Source organism: Scomber scombrus, chromosome 7 (assembly GCF_963691925.1).
Source record: "Scomber scombrus chromosome 7, fScoSco1.1, whole genome shotgun sequence".
NCBI lineage: Eukaryota > Metazoa > Chordata > Actinopteri > Scombriformes > Scombridae > Scomber > Scomber scombrus.
In genome coordinates, this window is record NC_084976.1 from 6,754,139 (window position 1) to 6,771,260 (window position 17,122).

Consider the following 17,122-nt stretch of genomic DNA (forward strand, 5'->3'; position numbering starts at 1 on the left):
GAGTAAAATGGAGTGTGCAGTGTCAGGGGAGTCGCGTGTTCTCAGTTCAGCTCAGCTCAGCCGTACTGCCAGCGTTATAAACTTACTGTGTGATTATTGTCGGAGCGAGACTCCTCCACCCAGGAGGTCTGCGCTGATGGGTACTATGTCACCGGTTACAGCCAGCCATGGAGGGTGGGATGAGAGACCAAGGGAGGGGCGAACAGTAAGGATAGAAACCAGGGTGAAAAAAAGGACACAGAGATGGAAGTGAAATACTGTTGGTAGGGGAGATGGAGAAAAGTAACTGGGATCAAGGGAGAAAAAGGATGGAAAAAGATAGAGGAAGGGAAAAGAATCATCAAACGGGGGAGGGGGGGGGGGGGGAAAGCCAAGCTGAGCAAGGAAAGACTGATGTGTACCTATCACAGCAGACAAAGACAAGGGGAGACACATAGGGAGTGATATAAAGAGGGAGAAGCAGAAGAATAATGTGCCGGGAGAAGAAAGAGAGGCAGCGGGGAAATCAGCAGAGGAGAGAAAAAAGGAGTCAGGGAGGGTGGGTAGAAAAGAAAGGCAAAGAGAGAAATTAGAGTGAAAATTTTCAAGCGAGTGATGTGTGCTGTGATTGTTTTCTTTCTCTCTCTCCCTCTCCCTCTCTCTCTCTCTCTCTCTCTGTGTCGCTCTAAACGGTCGGGATGTGGCCTGTATCTGCCGGCAAGAAGGAACTCAATTTGGGACAATTTACTCGGCAGTCTCAGCCCTGATGCACCTCAGGGACAGAGAATAGAGAGAATGAAAGTGAAGGAAGATAGAATCAGCAAGGCACACACACACACGCGGCGTGTGCCTTGCACACAATTGCCGCCGAGTAGATTTCACTTAGTTAGTTCTAACTCTCTCAGGCGGTCAATACGATTGAGTTTATAAGGCTTGGAAATGAAAAGCCCAGGATAAGGTTAGATAAACTGTGCGCTATTTGATTTTGGCCCACCTCTCCCAGAAAACTCTCACAAGACAGATGGCCGGAGGGGATACGCTGAAATCATGTTGTGCAAAGGGTCATGTGGGTGATTAAGACAGAATACGTTATGCGTTTGACCCTCACTCTGGACATGGAGTGGTCTCTCTGTAATGATTGAAACACTTGCATCTTTTTTTCAGCACCGTCTTACATTCTCATCACACCCCAATCTTTGGAGGCTGAAATATTTTCTAAAAAAGTCTTGGATAAAAGGCGCTTGACTGAACCCATTTAATACCAAACCTTGTTTCCTGTGACCCTTTAGGTCATGAAAGTGACTGTTTCGATATACTGACCACAGTGTTTGTTTCCATGCTGACAGATTGGCAGTCTGGAGGGTCTGTTCACCCTGAGAGACAGCAGGGAGCGCCCTGACAGAGCCTCCTTTGAGAACACACTGGCAACCACAGAAAGGGTAAGTGTTTTTATTCCATTGGTAATTAACCACTCTGCTGAATAAAATTCCGCTCACACGTTAGGATCTAGAGAGGGAATCAAGCTACAGGTTCCCTAAAGGCCAGTTCAAGATTCACAATTAGATGAAAGTGTTTTAGAACGGTGTTAACTGGCCTGTCTCTACTTGGCTCAAGCCAGCTGGTGGTGGCACCTGCGACTCAGCTTGACAAGTCGCCAGTGACTGGTTTTAGAATATAAGGTATGGTAACAGCCAATCAGCTTATAGTAAAAAAATAAAACCAAAATAGTGGACGGAGGAAAGAGAGGATCACCTCATCAGTTTTTACCAGATGAACAGCTGTCTCTGTATGACGCAAACCTTAAAATTTGCAAACTAAAAGTAGCCTACAATCCAACTTCTTGACCCTCTTGTTCAGCAAGTCATTACACGGAGTCGTTGCTATGGAAACAATAGACTGTCTTGTTTTGTCACATTGGTGTAAACCATTGACTATATATAAATATGCAGGTCATGACAGCTGCCCAAATGTGAAACCAAAACATCTTGATTGCCCCCTGGTGGCTGGCTGCTCCCAGAAAGGAGACATTTTGCCTTCACTTTTGCATAGCGACAGGAAGTGGAGACACATCTGTGTTTTTATACAGTCAATGGTGTAAACTGGCAGGTTTTACAACATTGCACACCAGCACATTACAAGTAGTTGCAAGTTTCAACTGGCTTGTTACGAATCTTTGGTCTAAACTGGCCTTAAAGAAGCCACTCTAAGGTTGTTGTTGTTGTGTGTTTTTTTTGGTTGTTGTTGTTTTTTTGGCCTGACTTGCACTGTCTGTGTAACACAGCGGGAAATGGATTTGTAACTACAGCAAATCAGAGCGTTCAGCTACTTAGATGTGACTGTTTGATACATTTAACACGGCTACGTCAAGGTGAATTCACACCCTGGCTTTGCCTCTGATTTTACACAGCATGTATATGCAAATGGAGGTTCATTTGGCTGGCATTGCTGTTTTAATCAGGGTCTAGTGTTGATTAGCGAGAACGAGGAGAAAAAAAAAACATAAACAGAGCATTGTGGTGAGTAATGGCTGAAAGTTGTTTACCTTGCATGTGTTGCTTATGTACCTGTTCCACCCAGTATCACTTTGTGCCCCCTCCCGCGCAACCTTCAACAAGCCGTTCTGCATCACGCTCAGAGCGCACAATGCAGCCTCCTCACCAGGCTTCCGTTGCCTGGGAAACCGTCATCCACGGAGACATCCCATGACAGCACAGGGCGAGGGAGGAGGGACGGGAGGGGTCGATGCTCCGGCCCTGTCCTTTCTCCAGGGTGCTCCAGACCTCTGGCCCTTCCCCAACACACTGGCCCTTCAATATCACACACGCACGCACGCACACACACACACACACACACACACACACACACACACACACACACGCACACACACACACGCACACACTCCAGCAAGAGAAATGGACAGTTAGTAAAAAGGGAGAAGGTTCCAAAGTTTCTGATTCAGAGTTATCATCTGAGTCAGTCTGTGTGTGATTAATTGAAGTAATTTATGCACAATCTCCAATGACTCCATATATGCTTCATGATTTCATTAAACTGTAACTTTAATTACTTTTCTACCATCGTAACTTTATGTGAAAATGAATTTGCACCCCCAAAATTCCCCACATTCTGTAATGAGTCTTAAATTTAATGGATTATACAAATAATGTTTTGGGATAATGAACAATTGCATACTTAGACATTTCCTCACCAGCCACTGTTGTACTCCTGAATGCCTTACCATAGAGGTCTGTTTGTTGGCTATGTTGTTTCATGTGAATACATCTTTCTTTTTAGCACTGAGGCAAGAAGAATGCCACTAACTTGAACCCTAATAGAGAAACCTCCTTTATTTGGGAGATCATGTCTGACTAATAGAATCTGCTGTAATCGCATTTTGTAGGCTAAAAACAGTCAATATTTTTTATAGTTTTACAGATGATGTACTTATGGTGGGCTTATTTGTTGCCAAACACAATTACAGTGTGTTAGCTACAGTAGATGGCAAGCTGCCAGCGCCTGAGCTATACTCCATCCGCCCACCTCTGACCAGGCCTCTTGTCTATAGAAACCTGCGCTGCTCCTCACTTTGCATCACACGCTGTTCTGTGCATCACATGGCAGGTTGGTTATATTACGGTGCTCACTAATTACTGCACCGTGCTAGGTTTAGTAAGTAGCAATGTTAAGACTAAGTCGGTGTTAGTTTAATTCTTGTCAAATTGGCTTCTGGGGCAATAACACTATTAGGAGTTACAATAACATGATAAAACTGCCATCCTGGGATCACACATGAGGTGTTAAGTTTGTTATTTTTTTGAAAGATTTTAATTGTTCACAATGAACGACTCAGTTACTGGTGGAAGCTGTGTCGCTAAACCATTATGAGGCCGTGTTATCATGTTTTAGAGCTATTCCACTCTAGAGCTGGAACTAAACTATGTTTGTTTCATCGTCCTCCATGAAGTTTTCAATTTTTTTAAATGAAAGTGTTGAAAGTTTTCACACCTGTTGAAATCACATTGAAATGATGTCTGTTGAACATCAGGAGAAGTGTCAGCATTATATCCTTTGAAACCAGACTAAAAGGTCAGGAACCTTTCCTCGTCATGATTTTGACATTTTTGTTAGCATAACAATGAAATCCAGCATCCTTCAATTCAGCCCGCCATCAAAATCGCTTTATAAATTGCACCACAAGAGGATGGATGTTCAGATAAAATGCTCTGAAGATAAGGTCAAACAATGTTTTTCCTGGCTGTAAATTGTGCTGGAGTGCTGTTAAAATCCTCTTCACATATTTGAATTGTTAACGGCTTTGTTAGTTTAGTTTCGACGCTAACTTAAAATTCAGTTCAGTGAAGACTGCAAAGACCTCTGTAAAGCATTTCTTATCAACCCCATAGTTTCCCATAATACAGTAATATGCCTTTATTAAAGTTGAATTTATTGTAACATAGGTTAACTGATAAAAACTACTTGTTTAGGTGCAGTTACAGTATAATTATACAATGTCAAAACTGTGTTGATGAGCAATGACAGTCATACTATATATTAGATGGATAAAAAGACAAAAGTGTATTTGTTTTAGGAGAGGCCAAAACCATACCACCAAAGCAATATCTACTCAAACTCCACTTATTCGCCTTTTCTGGAGCTTTTGACTGTATCACACAGTCTGCATCAGAAGGTAAAGTTTTAAGTTTTAAACCTACATAGACACAGTCTTCAAAGTTCTCAGAACAAAGAAAAAGTTTCAACATCTACAGTGCCTTAAAAAAACTGAGCAACCTGTGTTTGATGATGAAGACCATGTGATACAGTTGAGATCTCCAGAGAAAACAGGTACATGGATCTTGTACTTAGATTGTTCTGCCAGTTGCTGTTTTCAAAGTCAAGATCCTTCCACATAGATTCAGTTCTGTCCATGTGATGTGATGTCAACAGTCTGTCCATTCATGTGACATCACCTGCTGGATCGTATTAATGTGCCAAAAATGTACATTACATTCATGTAACAGTAATTGTGAGATACGTAACACACCATGTACCATGGTTGTAACTATACAGTGCTGAGAAATACACTGTAATAATATGATCTAAAATAAGTGAAAATGAATCCTAGAATGTATTTTACAAATGACTCTGTGTTGTCATCTAGGCGTAGTGGGACCATGACAACAGATGATAATGGATATATGTATAAAATATAAAAAAAGACCTACATCAGAGTTGGAGAAAATTATTGTTTAGTTCCTAGAAAGAAAAATACTATAATCATGAATGTGATTGCGTTGGAATGATAAACACAGGCCATACATCAGTGCAATCTGCAGCAGCTGCTATAGCGCCTATCAAACTCTGCTGTAGATACAGCAGTCCATAGGAATGAGGCTCACACACAGAGAACTGGACTATAAAAGCCTATTGTGTACAGTGCACACACACATACATACACACACGATCAAGGTTTGCGGTGGTCTCTCATAGGAGGAGGAGGAGGAGGAGGGTTTGCCACCATGTAATCCTGACCCTCTGTCAGCAAAGCAACAATCAGCTGTTGTATTAACCGCACTACTAATGACATAATTAGCAAGGCTGTGGAAAAACAGCTCTACACAAACATGTGAGGGCTCTAAAACAACACACAGATAAGGCTGCAACACACACATTCACTTTCACACAGCTAACACATATGACGCACAAACATTTTGACCTTAACGGACACAAAGACGCACATTACCTTAACTCATACAAACAGGAATTTAGTAATATTATCTGTGCTTTGATTACTTCAGGCCCCACAACCCTCAATGACTCTCGTCCTAACTGTTGTCCTCACTAGCGTACCTCTTGCAGTTTTCACTCAAACACTCAGACATTTCATGACCGAATTTCGCTTTGACCTTTTACAAAACGTCGACACTAACCCCCCGCCAGCTCCTGACATACACACAGTTCCCTGCTAGTCTACTACACACTTATTACACACACACAAATGCATTGTTCTTGGATTTAACACGGTTTTTCCCCCCTTTTCTTCACATCTGTCTAGTTAATCTAAGCTGCAGCTGTGTGGAGGCTGTGCCTAATTGTTCCTGCCTCTCTAGCCGGCAACAGCGGGGCTCATAGATAGATACAGTCAAAGACATGCAGAACTGATATGAATATCTCATCATAAAAATAAAAAGAAAGGAAATTAAACAAAGTTTTATAAGGAATGAGCTGTTTTTCCCACGGCAGAAGTTGTTATCATCAGAAGCAAGGATCATGTCAATCAGACAATCCAACATGAATCCAATACATTTTGAAAGATGCTTACCCAACCAATGTAGGGTTGAGTTGTAAGGTTTAGCATAAAACAAATACTTAAGTCAGCATAAGAAGTTTAAGATTCATTAAATGTTTTCAATGGTACAGTATCAACCTAATGTCTCACACTGCAAGAAGTGGTGTTTGATCTCCCTGTGTTTGAACATACAGAAGATAGTAAAACTAGCAAAGCAGTTTTTGCTGTTGTCATTTATGAAGTCTACTCAATTGTAAAGGTAACGCATAATACTGAGTGAGCTTGCCTAGGCTGTGTTGGTGGCATGACATGTTTTGCTCTATACAGTATGTGCTGCTATATGCTTACGTTGGGGTCACATTAGTACCAGCGAATAGGCCGCTTTCATGGAGGATAAAGGTGTACATAATAAAATGGATGATGACTTCATTCCATTTAGCTGCTTTGGTTTCAGACTCCTGCTATTGTGCGTGTTGAATCACTGTCACACTGAATAAAACAGAGCCATCAGTCATGATATTAGTAACACCTGCACTTTCCCTACTATGAAAAGTCAAAATGTGTACTGTGAAAAAGACCTAATCTTCCATTCTCCTATGGCAGAATAAACACTTTTTTACTAATCTGCAAGTTAATTGATAATATCTGTTTTGGTGTGTTCTGTGAACTGTGGCACAGTATCCTTTCTCAGCCTGCAATTACGTTAAATAGAATGCTCACCTTTTATGTGTGCACTGAAAATGTGCAAGGCTGTACTCAAAATGTACTCAATCAAGATTAGCACCTTCAAGCCCGTGGTGGTGGCCCCAGGTCAGAGTCATTGACCTGCGGTTATTTCATGTTGTGGTCCATCAAATCATGACCTGCTGTGTACATCATCATTAGATTTTTATTAATTGGTAAAACACAAGGCTACTACAAGACATCTGAAAACATTGTAACCTGACAGACTGCTTAACATGCAATGTTTCTGTTTGTCCCTCATTAGTGTGTTCTGCTTCTGTGGCCTTAGGGTTGACCTGCATTTAGATGTGGGAGTGGACTCTGAACCTTTACCTACCTATTTACCTTTAACCTTTTTAGACTGGTGGCAATAGTAGCCATTCTTGATATAGACAATTCAACATTTATTTTTTTGGGGAAAAGGTTGGACAGCGAAGTTCTGAAGTGTTACAAGGTTCAACCCAACTAATTCGACATTGATCTTTGTGGAAAGGTACAGGAATATACACTGTTACTCTCCTGGAGTCAACCAGGTGTGTCAAAGCAGTGGCTAATTACAAGTCAAGACGTGTTCCCTCTTTTTCTGACGTCAGTTCTGACCTTTTAATCTCTACACACAGACAAACTAATCTACCAAACCATAAAACCTATCAAAAACACTGTTTTATAAAAGAGTTTTGTTAAGGATTTAGTTAGCTCAGAGTTAGCTAATTGCATTGTCTGGTTATCTAGCAAACAATCATTAGTATTTTTAGTGTGTTGATACTTCAGCACTACAGTTTACAGTTACACATTCAGTTTCATTAATGATCTATGTGAATCAAAAACTATGGACACCTGTTTTTTTGTAGCTGCTCACTAAAGAGAAAATTCATTTAAAAGCCTAATCTAGTTGCATTCAGTGTTACTGATTTTTTGTTGAGGTACTGGTAATACTTATACTACTACTTATACTTAAATACAGTATTTTGAATATTAATACTGTGCATTCAATTTTGAACGTGATACACATGGATTTCATACATAGAACAGGTGGCGAGCCAGAAAGCATTATTAAGCTAGTGTTCCCATGCTCAGTTCCATCTTGATCCTACAGATGCTCACTCTCTCTCTCTCTCTCTTTCTCTTTCTGTCTGTGTCTCTCTACCACCCACTCTTCAGTCCACACAGGACAGAAAAAACATTAGAATTTTCCCTCACTGCTGAAGCAATTCTGTGCTTCTTTTTTCTCCCCTTATTTTTCTTTTTTTTTTCTCTCTCTCTCTTTTTGCTATTTTTTTAAAGACTCCAGTCACATCCGCAATCCCGCGGCCCTATAAGGAGCTTTCACGCTTTTTGGTTTGCTTTAGATGTTTAATACCCCCTCTCTTTTGTGTCAGGGAGCCGGAGAGGCGTTAAGAAGCGCTGATAAACCCCACTTAGATCCCTTCCTGGCCCGTCACCCCGGCCTGCCGGGCCGCTTTAGCAGGGAACTGATCTGTGACGGCCTGCCACTCAAACTGAGCACTTCTGAAGGCTGACACAATGGAGTGAGCAACACACCAGAGGGCCCGGGGGTGGGTCGGGAGGGGGAGGAGGGAGAGTTGAGGGAGAGGAGGCCAAGAGGTGCCCTAAAAGAAGGCTAGAGGAGGGGCCAGAGTGTGGGCCAGAGTGTATCTCTGCGTTATCATTCTCCTCTCTTTCAATTTATGCAATTTTTCCTGCCTCCCTTTGCTGCACGCCACTGTAGAGCTCACACTTTCTTTTCTTTTTTTCCTAACATGTCTCGGTGTTAGTTTCACTGTTTATCTTCTGGTCGGTGGTAACACACACACGCGCACACACACACCACTTCTCTTTTCTGTCTCTCTGAGGTTGGGGCTATCAGTCTGCTAGACACAAGAGGTTGAATGAAGAGGCAAAGAGTTTTCGGGTGGGGTGGGAGACCAGATAGGGATCAGCAGACCGTCAGGGTCTGGGTGCTGGCGGGTTGGGCCGTGTGGTGCGTTCACTGCCGCGTGGCATAATGGGTCCAGCCAGCGCCAGGCTCAGGCCGGGGCCGACAGAGCGTCAGGAAGCACAGCGTCCTGATTGACAGGCGGAGGGAGCAGCGAGGTGGGGAGGGGGCATGTGGCCACTACTGCTGCCAACGCCATCACTTTCCCAGGGGGCCGTGGGTGGGTAGCGAAGCCCAAAATGTCAGCGCTGATATCTGTGCAGCTCGGCTCGTATCACACTGCTGCAGCTGCCTGCCATCCACCGCATCCACTCATTCATATAGAGACATGGGAGTATTACACACACACACACACACACACACAGAGGGGTTACACACAAATACACTTCTCACACTCACACTTTTCTTTCTGTTTCCTCGCCACCTTGCTCGATCATTCACTCTTCTGCAAAACCGTACACACAGACATATATTCTAAAAACACATACATCCTAAGTCCCTGTATCTTACTGTCTTTCTTCTCCTCCTCCACACATTCACATTGCATCACTGTCAGCTCTACCTCAGTCGTTCAATCGTGCAAGTGCTCTTTTCTTCCTCACTGTTCGAAAGCGATTTTACAAACAAGTTTATTTTTTATAGTTCTGCAAGTCTTTTAGTACTGATTTAAAACCTTGTTCTCTCTGTATCTATTTCTTTCTCTCTTCCCGTTTAACAATCCTCACTTTTGAAGGGAGGAATGTCAGCTTTTTTTTTTGTATTTGATGCTGAAGTTGCACCATCTTTCTTTGTATTGCAACATATGTTGGGCAGCCATTAAAAGAAACTTTTCTGTTTGGTGATGTCATTTTTCAAAGCATTTACACATGATTTCCTTTTACATTGTGTGCACTGTGTGCTTTTTATCTCTGCTTGTGTATATGTGTGTGTGTGTGTGTGCTGCGTTTATGTCACAGCTGGATGATGAATGCGCTGACAGTGGAAGGGTCAGTGTCATAGACAGTGTGGTCAATTGCCCCTCATCCCCTGAGTCTAACCTTGAGCAACACTCCCTAAAGAGTCTCAATCTGCCATTAAGGCCCACGCCTACACAGACACACACACATTCCCCAGTGAGTGTGTGCCATTAGTAGCTGGCAGGGTCTGGTTTGACAGAGAGCGATTAGCTCCCTATCATGTGTATTGATCACCTTGTCCTGGTTGCTCCTCCAGAGGAGAGGCTGGAGGGATTTTTACAAGGTAGTTGGTTGTGCACACACACACACACACGCGCACACATTCAGTCACATCACTGTTATGTGTGTGTGTGTGTGGTGTTCATGTCTGTTTTATTTTTTATACATGAGAAACCTATACAAATACAATATAAATATCTGTGGTGTTAGATGTGTGTGTGTGTGTGTGTGTGTGTGTGTGTGTATAGGCAGTGTTTCCCTCACAGCTTGTGATATTGATGGGATGTACTGGCATACATTTATGGAAGAGCACTACTGAATTTATATAAAATAGCTAAAGGTAACTACAAAAGTCCATTTTTATGGATAAGTCAGTAAAAAGTAAGCACTTCAAACTTCCTCATTAAAAAATTGGCTAAGAATCAGGAATTAATTTGTATAGGGCAATCATTTTTGTGTGGACAGAAGCACCCCAGTTATTTTACCTTGTTAAACTACATGACATTTGTGATAAGCATTAGTATATTGCATCTCTTCATTGTCTGTGCTATGATTCAGATTTGCAAAAAATATTAGGTATCTTGATTTAGAGCATTTTTTATGGAACAATGACATAGTTGTCAAGTTCCTGGACCTCAGCATTTTTTTTTGTAGCTGCTTCACATCAAAAGCCTTTGAGTGGTAGGAACTGGGCTCCACCAGACTTGCTGTCACTGTGAGACTGTCCTTGTCTCTTTATGTATACAGCTGTGATCATGTGTGTGTATATATATATATATATATATGTTGTATGTGCAGATTTGTAATGATTTAACTGTATAAATAATCATTAATGTATTTATACAGTAATGATAGACAGCATAGAAATTTTAGATTTACATTTGTTTACTTGATCAACAACTGATTACATTCGCTGACCTGTACATACATCATATCCATTTCCTGTGTGAGATCTTCTGTATTTAATACAATACAATGTTCTTAGCTCCAACAGCTTCCCCATCCCCTACCCCAAACCCATCATCTTGGGTAGTTTAGACCAGCTCTTGTTAATTGAGTCTAATTGAAGAACATGAAGGGGGAATAAAGCAAGCAGGCTTTTAGGACATTAAAGACTGCAGCCGCCTCTTAATAGTATTTATTTTCAACCTCTTCCACTCTGATTTAAGTGTAAGAGGACAATAGTGGGCTGACACTGATATGTGTGTGTTTGCGTGTGTGTCTGTGATCTGTTGTTTGATTTACTGCACCCACCTTCACAAGGACCAGCCTCTTATCAGATCAAAGCTGCAAGCAGCGGCCTATGAAAGACATCGGGTGTGTGTATGTGTGTTGTGGAGGACAGAGGTGTAGGTGAGGCGGGGGTGTTTTCGTTGCTTTTAACCCAGGACAATAGGACAGCAAAGGAGAGAGCGAGCGAGTACTCTTTGAACTAATGAAGAGGTAACCTTTTACTCTCCTCTATAAAGATGCCCAACTCTCTCTGTGCTATGGATTTCTGCTCTCTTTTATAGACTGAAATATTTCATTTGCTTTCCTTCTCACTGTTTTGCTTTTATCTGCATAAATCCACAATCCTGGACAAAAAGCCATACAAAGCTAAAATAAGACTTCAGACTTCAGATGGCTGAAGATTATTGAAGCTTTCATACATGAGCATCTATTGGGTGAGGCAAGTTGGGGACACTTCCAACATCAAAGTGAAGTGAATACAAGTTTTTCACTTTTATCATAGCAAAAAGAAGACAACAAACAGAAGTTACACGTATCTAATAGTTGTTAGCTGAGGTATAAAGATTTAGAGATTTGCAAAAGTCATTGTTGTTCTATGTCCTAAAGGTTCCTTACTACTGTGTGATGTTATTTTCAGGTTCTCTGGGTACAGAGGCAGCACAGTCACTATAGAGAAAAACGGGCCCCTGTGATAAGACTGGACCAGAGTACCCTTCACAGTAAGTTTTATTTATTTAATTATTCTCCACTAACCCTTCTTTTTTTCACAGTGTTGTGAGTTTACCCCCCAAAAACTTTAACAAATTAAGTTAAATTAAATGAATGAGTAACCATAAGTTAAAGTTCGGGAAACACCCTTAGTTAACACTTAATGAGTGAAACACTAGTTTTCTTCATCAGGACCATTTGGGTGTGGTTTCAACCATCTTGATTAACAATGGCTCGGGAACACCATCAAACAAACGCACAACTGTCAGCATTATTCAGATGTTGCTAAAAACCTGTCTGGTACACGAAAGTACGCAGCATCACATTTTTCCAACTGAGTCCCTCCCAAACTAGTTAGAAGATATCAGACAATAACACAAATACAAAAAAGTCGGGACCTAAACAAACAATGTTTGCATTAATTTAGGTCTCCATCACTCATAACAGGAATCTGATCAGAAAATTGGTTTTCTAGGCATTTAACTTTGCTGTGGTGATGTAGAGGTGTACTCTGGGTCTGGTTAAAGCTCCAAAAGGCATTGAAGGCATTTGTGTTTTGGTGTTAATTCATATCAAATGAGCAAGGTAGATGATAAAATATATCTTTCATAGTAAAGCTTTTGTTATATTTTTACTTTAACGCTGCTTTTGGCCTGATATTAAGTTACTCCTTAACAGATTTATGCATCAAAATAACTAAGCAATAAGAACGGCCTGATTTTTTTTTTTAACCTGTACTGTTATTTTTCTTGTGAGGACAGGGTAGAATAAAATTTGGCACTTCTGGCTCTAAAATGACATAGAGGTAAAGCCAGAAGTAGGTCGACTAAGGTAGTGGCATAAATGATTATGCCCACACACTAACAGGCAATAGAGGATTTTAATATGCATTCAGGATGTGATTATTTACAGAGAAAAATAAAAGTGAGAAAGACAAACGTGACAAAAATGAAGCTGTAGTGAATAAATTACCATGTATTCACAGCTGTGGGATATTTACAGCTCAAGTGTAACATAACAAATTAGTTAGCAGTGTTAGAAACGCACAGTGTACGTAGAGTAATACCCGAGGAGCTTTCCACCAATTCACCTGTAATATTACCTGGTTTGTAAATTTGTTATGTTTTCTATTTGTAATGTTTTGTTGGATTTGTTGCTACAGATGTAAAATGGCTTTCTGAAAGGACATAAAATAATTACAAATTCCTAATTGTATCTCAGTTATATATATTACCGCTTTTATACTGATGTACATACAACTCATACATATAACATATTTTTGAACTACATGACCATGAACCAATACAAGTGCGGCTGTTTTATGCTTGTTTATATATTTACATAATGCATTTCTGTTCAGTCAGACATGTTACGAAGTTTGGACATGCATAATTACTGTGTGTCTGGTTTGTCACAGACTACATTTGGGGACAAATTTCAGATTCAGGACCAGCTAATTGGGGACAGCTTGTCTAGTTGGGGACAAAAGCCATGTCCCCAATTAGGAAAAAGTTCTATGTATGTGTGTTTGTTCACGAGAGAGAGAGAGAGAGAGAGAGAGACAGAGAGAACATTTGATATGAACTCTTGATATCAAATGCTTCTTACAAGCATTTTGGATTGAAGCTGCCAATATTCAATACTGTGTGCCAGTATTAAATATCTCAAATATGACCATTTTCATGCCAAACACAGTTTTTTGGCAGTGTACAAAAGCTTCATTTTGGGACACAAAACTCTATTAAAACAGAGGATACATTGAGTCATACCACTATTAGTATGATAGGTTTAATAGTAGACAAAATGTACAGTTTGGAACATTTATCAGGGAAAACAAATGTAGAATATAATAACATTTTAGCATTTATCTTGAAATAAACAACCAGCCAACTGCCAGTGCATTCTTAGTGCTGGATAAATGGGGAGGGTTGCGTCAGGAAGTGCATCCAAAGTAAAATGTATGCCAAATCAAATATGCTGTTTTAAAATCAGATTTCCATACTGGATCAGTTGAGGCCTGGTTTACCAATGGCCGCTTTCGGTACTGGTGACCAGAAGGGTGCTGGTAGAAACTATGGTACTATTGGGAGAAGGTAAGGCATCTTAGGAGGCAGTAGGAGTGATGTTGTGAGAATCGGATCTCTGAATGTCAGCACTAAGACTGGTAAAGGTGTAGAGCTGGCTTATATGATGGAGAGAAGGAAGGTTTGAATACTGTGCGTGGAAAAGACCAGGTGGAAGGGAGTAAGGGCCAGGAACCTCGCAGGTGGGTTCAAACCGTTCTACCATAGTGTGGATGTGAGGAGAAATAGGTTAGGGATAATCCTGAAGGAAGAGTATGTCAAGAGTTTGTTGGAGGTAAAGAGTGTTGGACAGAGTGATGGGTATGAAGCTGGAAGTTGAAGGTGTCTTGATTAATGTCAGCACATAAGCCCCACAATTTGGGTGTGAAATGGAAGCGAAAGTATAATTCTGGAGTAAATTGGATGAAGTGGTGAAGAGTGTACCCAGGAAGGAGAGAATGATGATTGGAGCGGACCTCAGTGGGCATCTTGGTGAAGGGAACAGAGGTGATGAGGAGTTGATGGATAGATATGATGTCAAGGAAAGGAATGTGGAATGACAAATGGTGGTGGATTTTTTGAAAAGGATGGAAATGGCTGTGATGAGTATGTATTTCAAGAAGAAGGCGCACAGGGTGACGTATAAGAGTGGAGGAGGTTTGGTAGTGGTGAGGAGAACGTAGCTAGGCAGCATCAGATGGTGGTCTTTAAGATGGTTTTGGAGCTCAAGAAGAGGAAGAGAGTGATGGGCAGAGCCAAGGACCAAATGGTGGTTGTTGAAGAAGAAAGGAAACTTGGCGGTGGAATGAGGAGGTACAGGAAAGTATACAGAGGAAGAGGTTGGCGAAGTGGGATAGCCAGAGAGATGAAATGAGTAGACAGGAGTACAAGAAGATGCAACATAAGGCAAAGCGAGAGAGATGGCAAAGGCTAAGGAAAACACATATGCGAGGGGATGGAAATGTGCCGACTAGTGAGGAGAATGTATTGAGAAGATGGGAGGAATACTATGAGGGGCTGATGAACGAAGAAAATAAGAGCGAGACAGAGAAAGTTGGATGATGTGGGGATAGTGAATCAGAAAGTGTGGTGGATTAGCAAGGATAAAGTGAGGGCAGCTATGAAGAGGGTGAAGAATGGAAAAGCGGTTGGTCCAGATGACATACCTTTGGCGGCATGGAGAGATTAGGAGCGATGGCAGTTGAGTTCTTGATTAGATTGTTTAACACAATCTCAGAAAGTGAAATGGAACGTATACACTTCTCCTGTGAAACGGAGAAGTGTATTGGTACCAATTTTCAAGAATAAGGGTCATGTGCAGATCTGTAGTAACTAGAGAGGTATTACGTTGACTAGCCACAACATGACGTTATAGGAAAGAGCAGTGTAAACTAGGTTAAGTGATGATTAATGAGCAGCAGTATGGTAACATGCCAGGAAAGAGCTCTACGAATATTTCTGCTTTGAGAAAGTTGGAGTATAGAGAAGGTCAGAAAGAGTTGCATTGTGTCTTTGTGGATTTAGAGAAAGCAGGGTACTGAGAGAGGAGTGATATTGTATGAGGGAGTCAAGAGTGGCAGAGAAGTATGAAAGAGTTGTGCAAGATATGTATGAGGGCAGTGTGACAGCAGTGAGGTATGCTGTTGGAGAGACGAATAGGCTCAAGGTGGACGTGGGATTACATCAAGGATCAGCTCTGAGCCCTTTCTTGTTTGCAATATAGTGATGGACAGGTTGACGGACAAGATCAGGCGGGATTCTCCCCAGACTATGATGTTCGCAGATGACATTGTGATCTGCAGTGAGATTAGGGGGCAGGTTGAAGAGAGCCTGGAGAGGTGGAGGTATGCACTGGAGAGAGGAGGAATGAAAGTCAGTAACGAGACATATTGGGAGTGAATGGTAGGGAGGACGGCGGAATGGTGAGAATGCAGAGAGCAGAGGTGGCAAAGTTGGATGAGTGTAAATACTTGGTCAACTGTTCAAAGTAATGAGGAGTGCAGAGGAGAGGTGAAGAAGAGTGTAAGCAGAGTGGATTTGGAGGAGAAAAGTGTAAGGAGTGATCTGTGACAGAAGAGTACCAGCAAGAGTGAAAAGAAAAGATTTACAAAAGGGTAGTAAGTCCAACTACTGTATGTTTTATAGTTTGGACGTGATGTGACACTGATGGAAACATAGGAGGCAGAGCTGGAGGTGGCTGAGTTAAAGATGCTACAATTTTGTTGGAAGTAACAAGGATGGATGGGATTAGGAATGAGTATATTGGAGGGACAGATTTGGTTTGATGGTTTGGATTCAAAGCGAGAGATGCAAGACTAAGGTGGTTTGGACATGTGGTGGAGAGATTCTGGTTATATTGGTAGAAGGATGCTGAGGATGGGGGTGCCAGGCAAAAGGAAAAGAAGAAGGTCAAAGAGCAGGTTTATGGATAGGGTGAGGGACAACATACAGGTGGTTGGAGCAACAGAGGAAGATGCAGAGGACAGGAAGCGATGGAGACGGACCGTGAAATCTCGTATCTCATATAAAAAGGATCTCATTTATTGCTGTGGCGACCTCCAATGGGAGCAGCCGGAAGAAGAGGATGATTTTTAAATGTAAATATTGAACGGTTGCTCATTCGTCATCATTCCTACAGACACTGGTGTATCGCCAGTAAGAAGAAATAAAAAAATGTTAATGTCAGTAATGCTCCACCATATTAATGACCTCATTCATTAACACATTGTATCTTGTTTATCAAATATGCAAACAATGTGTTTCATGTGCAGGTTTTGTTTTTCTGATTTTATTTTTTTAATTTTTTACCTTTGGCCATAGCCTTCCAGTGTTTCCAGTCTTTATTCTAAGCTAAGGAAATTGCCTCCAACAACCCAGGAGAAAATATTATAGGGAATCATATCGAATGTAAGAGAATTGTGTAATTAATATTTTTTTAATTAAATTTGATTCACAGATTTTAAGGCTTGATTGTTTTGCCTCGGTTGTAAGTTACTTTGGATTTAAGCAAATGACAAAA

General features: G+C 41.2%; 1 protein-coding gene across 1 annotated transcript in view; it reads left to right on the plus strand.

Annotated features, from left to right (window-relative positions):
• Nucleotides 1–17,122, plus strand: part of LOC133983339 (furin-like protease kpc-1) — a 178,475-nt gene that overhangs the window by 15,067 nt on the left and 146,286 nt on the right. Inside the window, 2 exon segments of the mRNA XM_062422395.1 lie at nt 1,326–1,418; nt 11,970–12,055. Of these exon segments, the coding sequence (XP_062278379.1) occupies nt 1,326–1,418; nt 11,970–12,055 (179 nt within the window).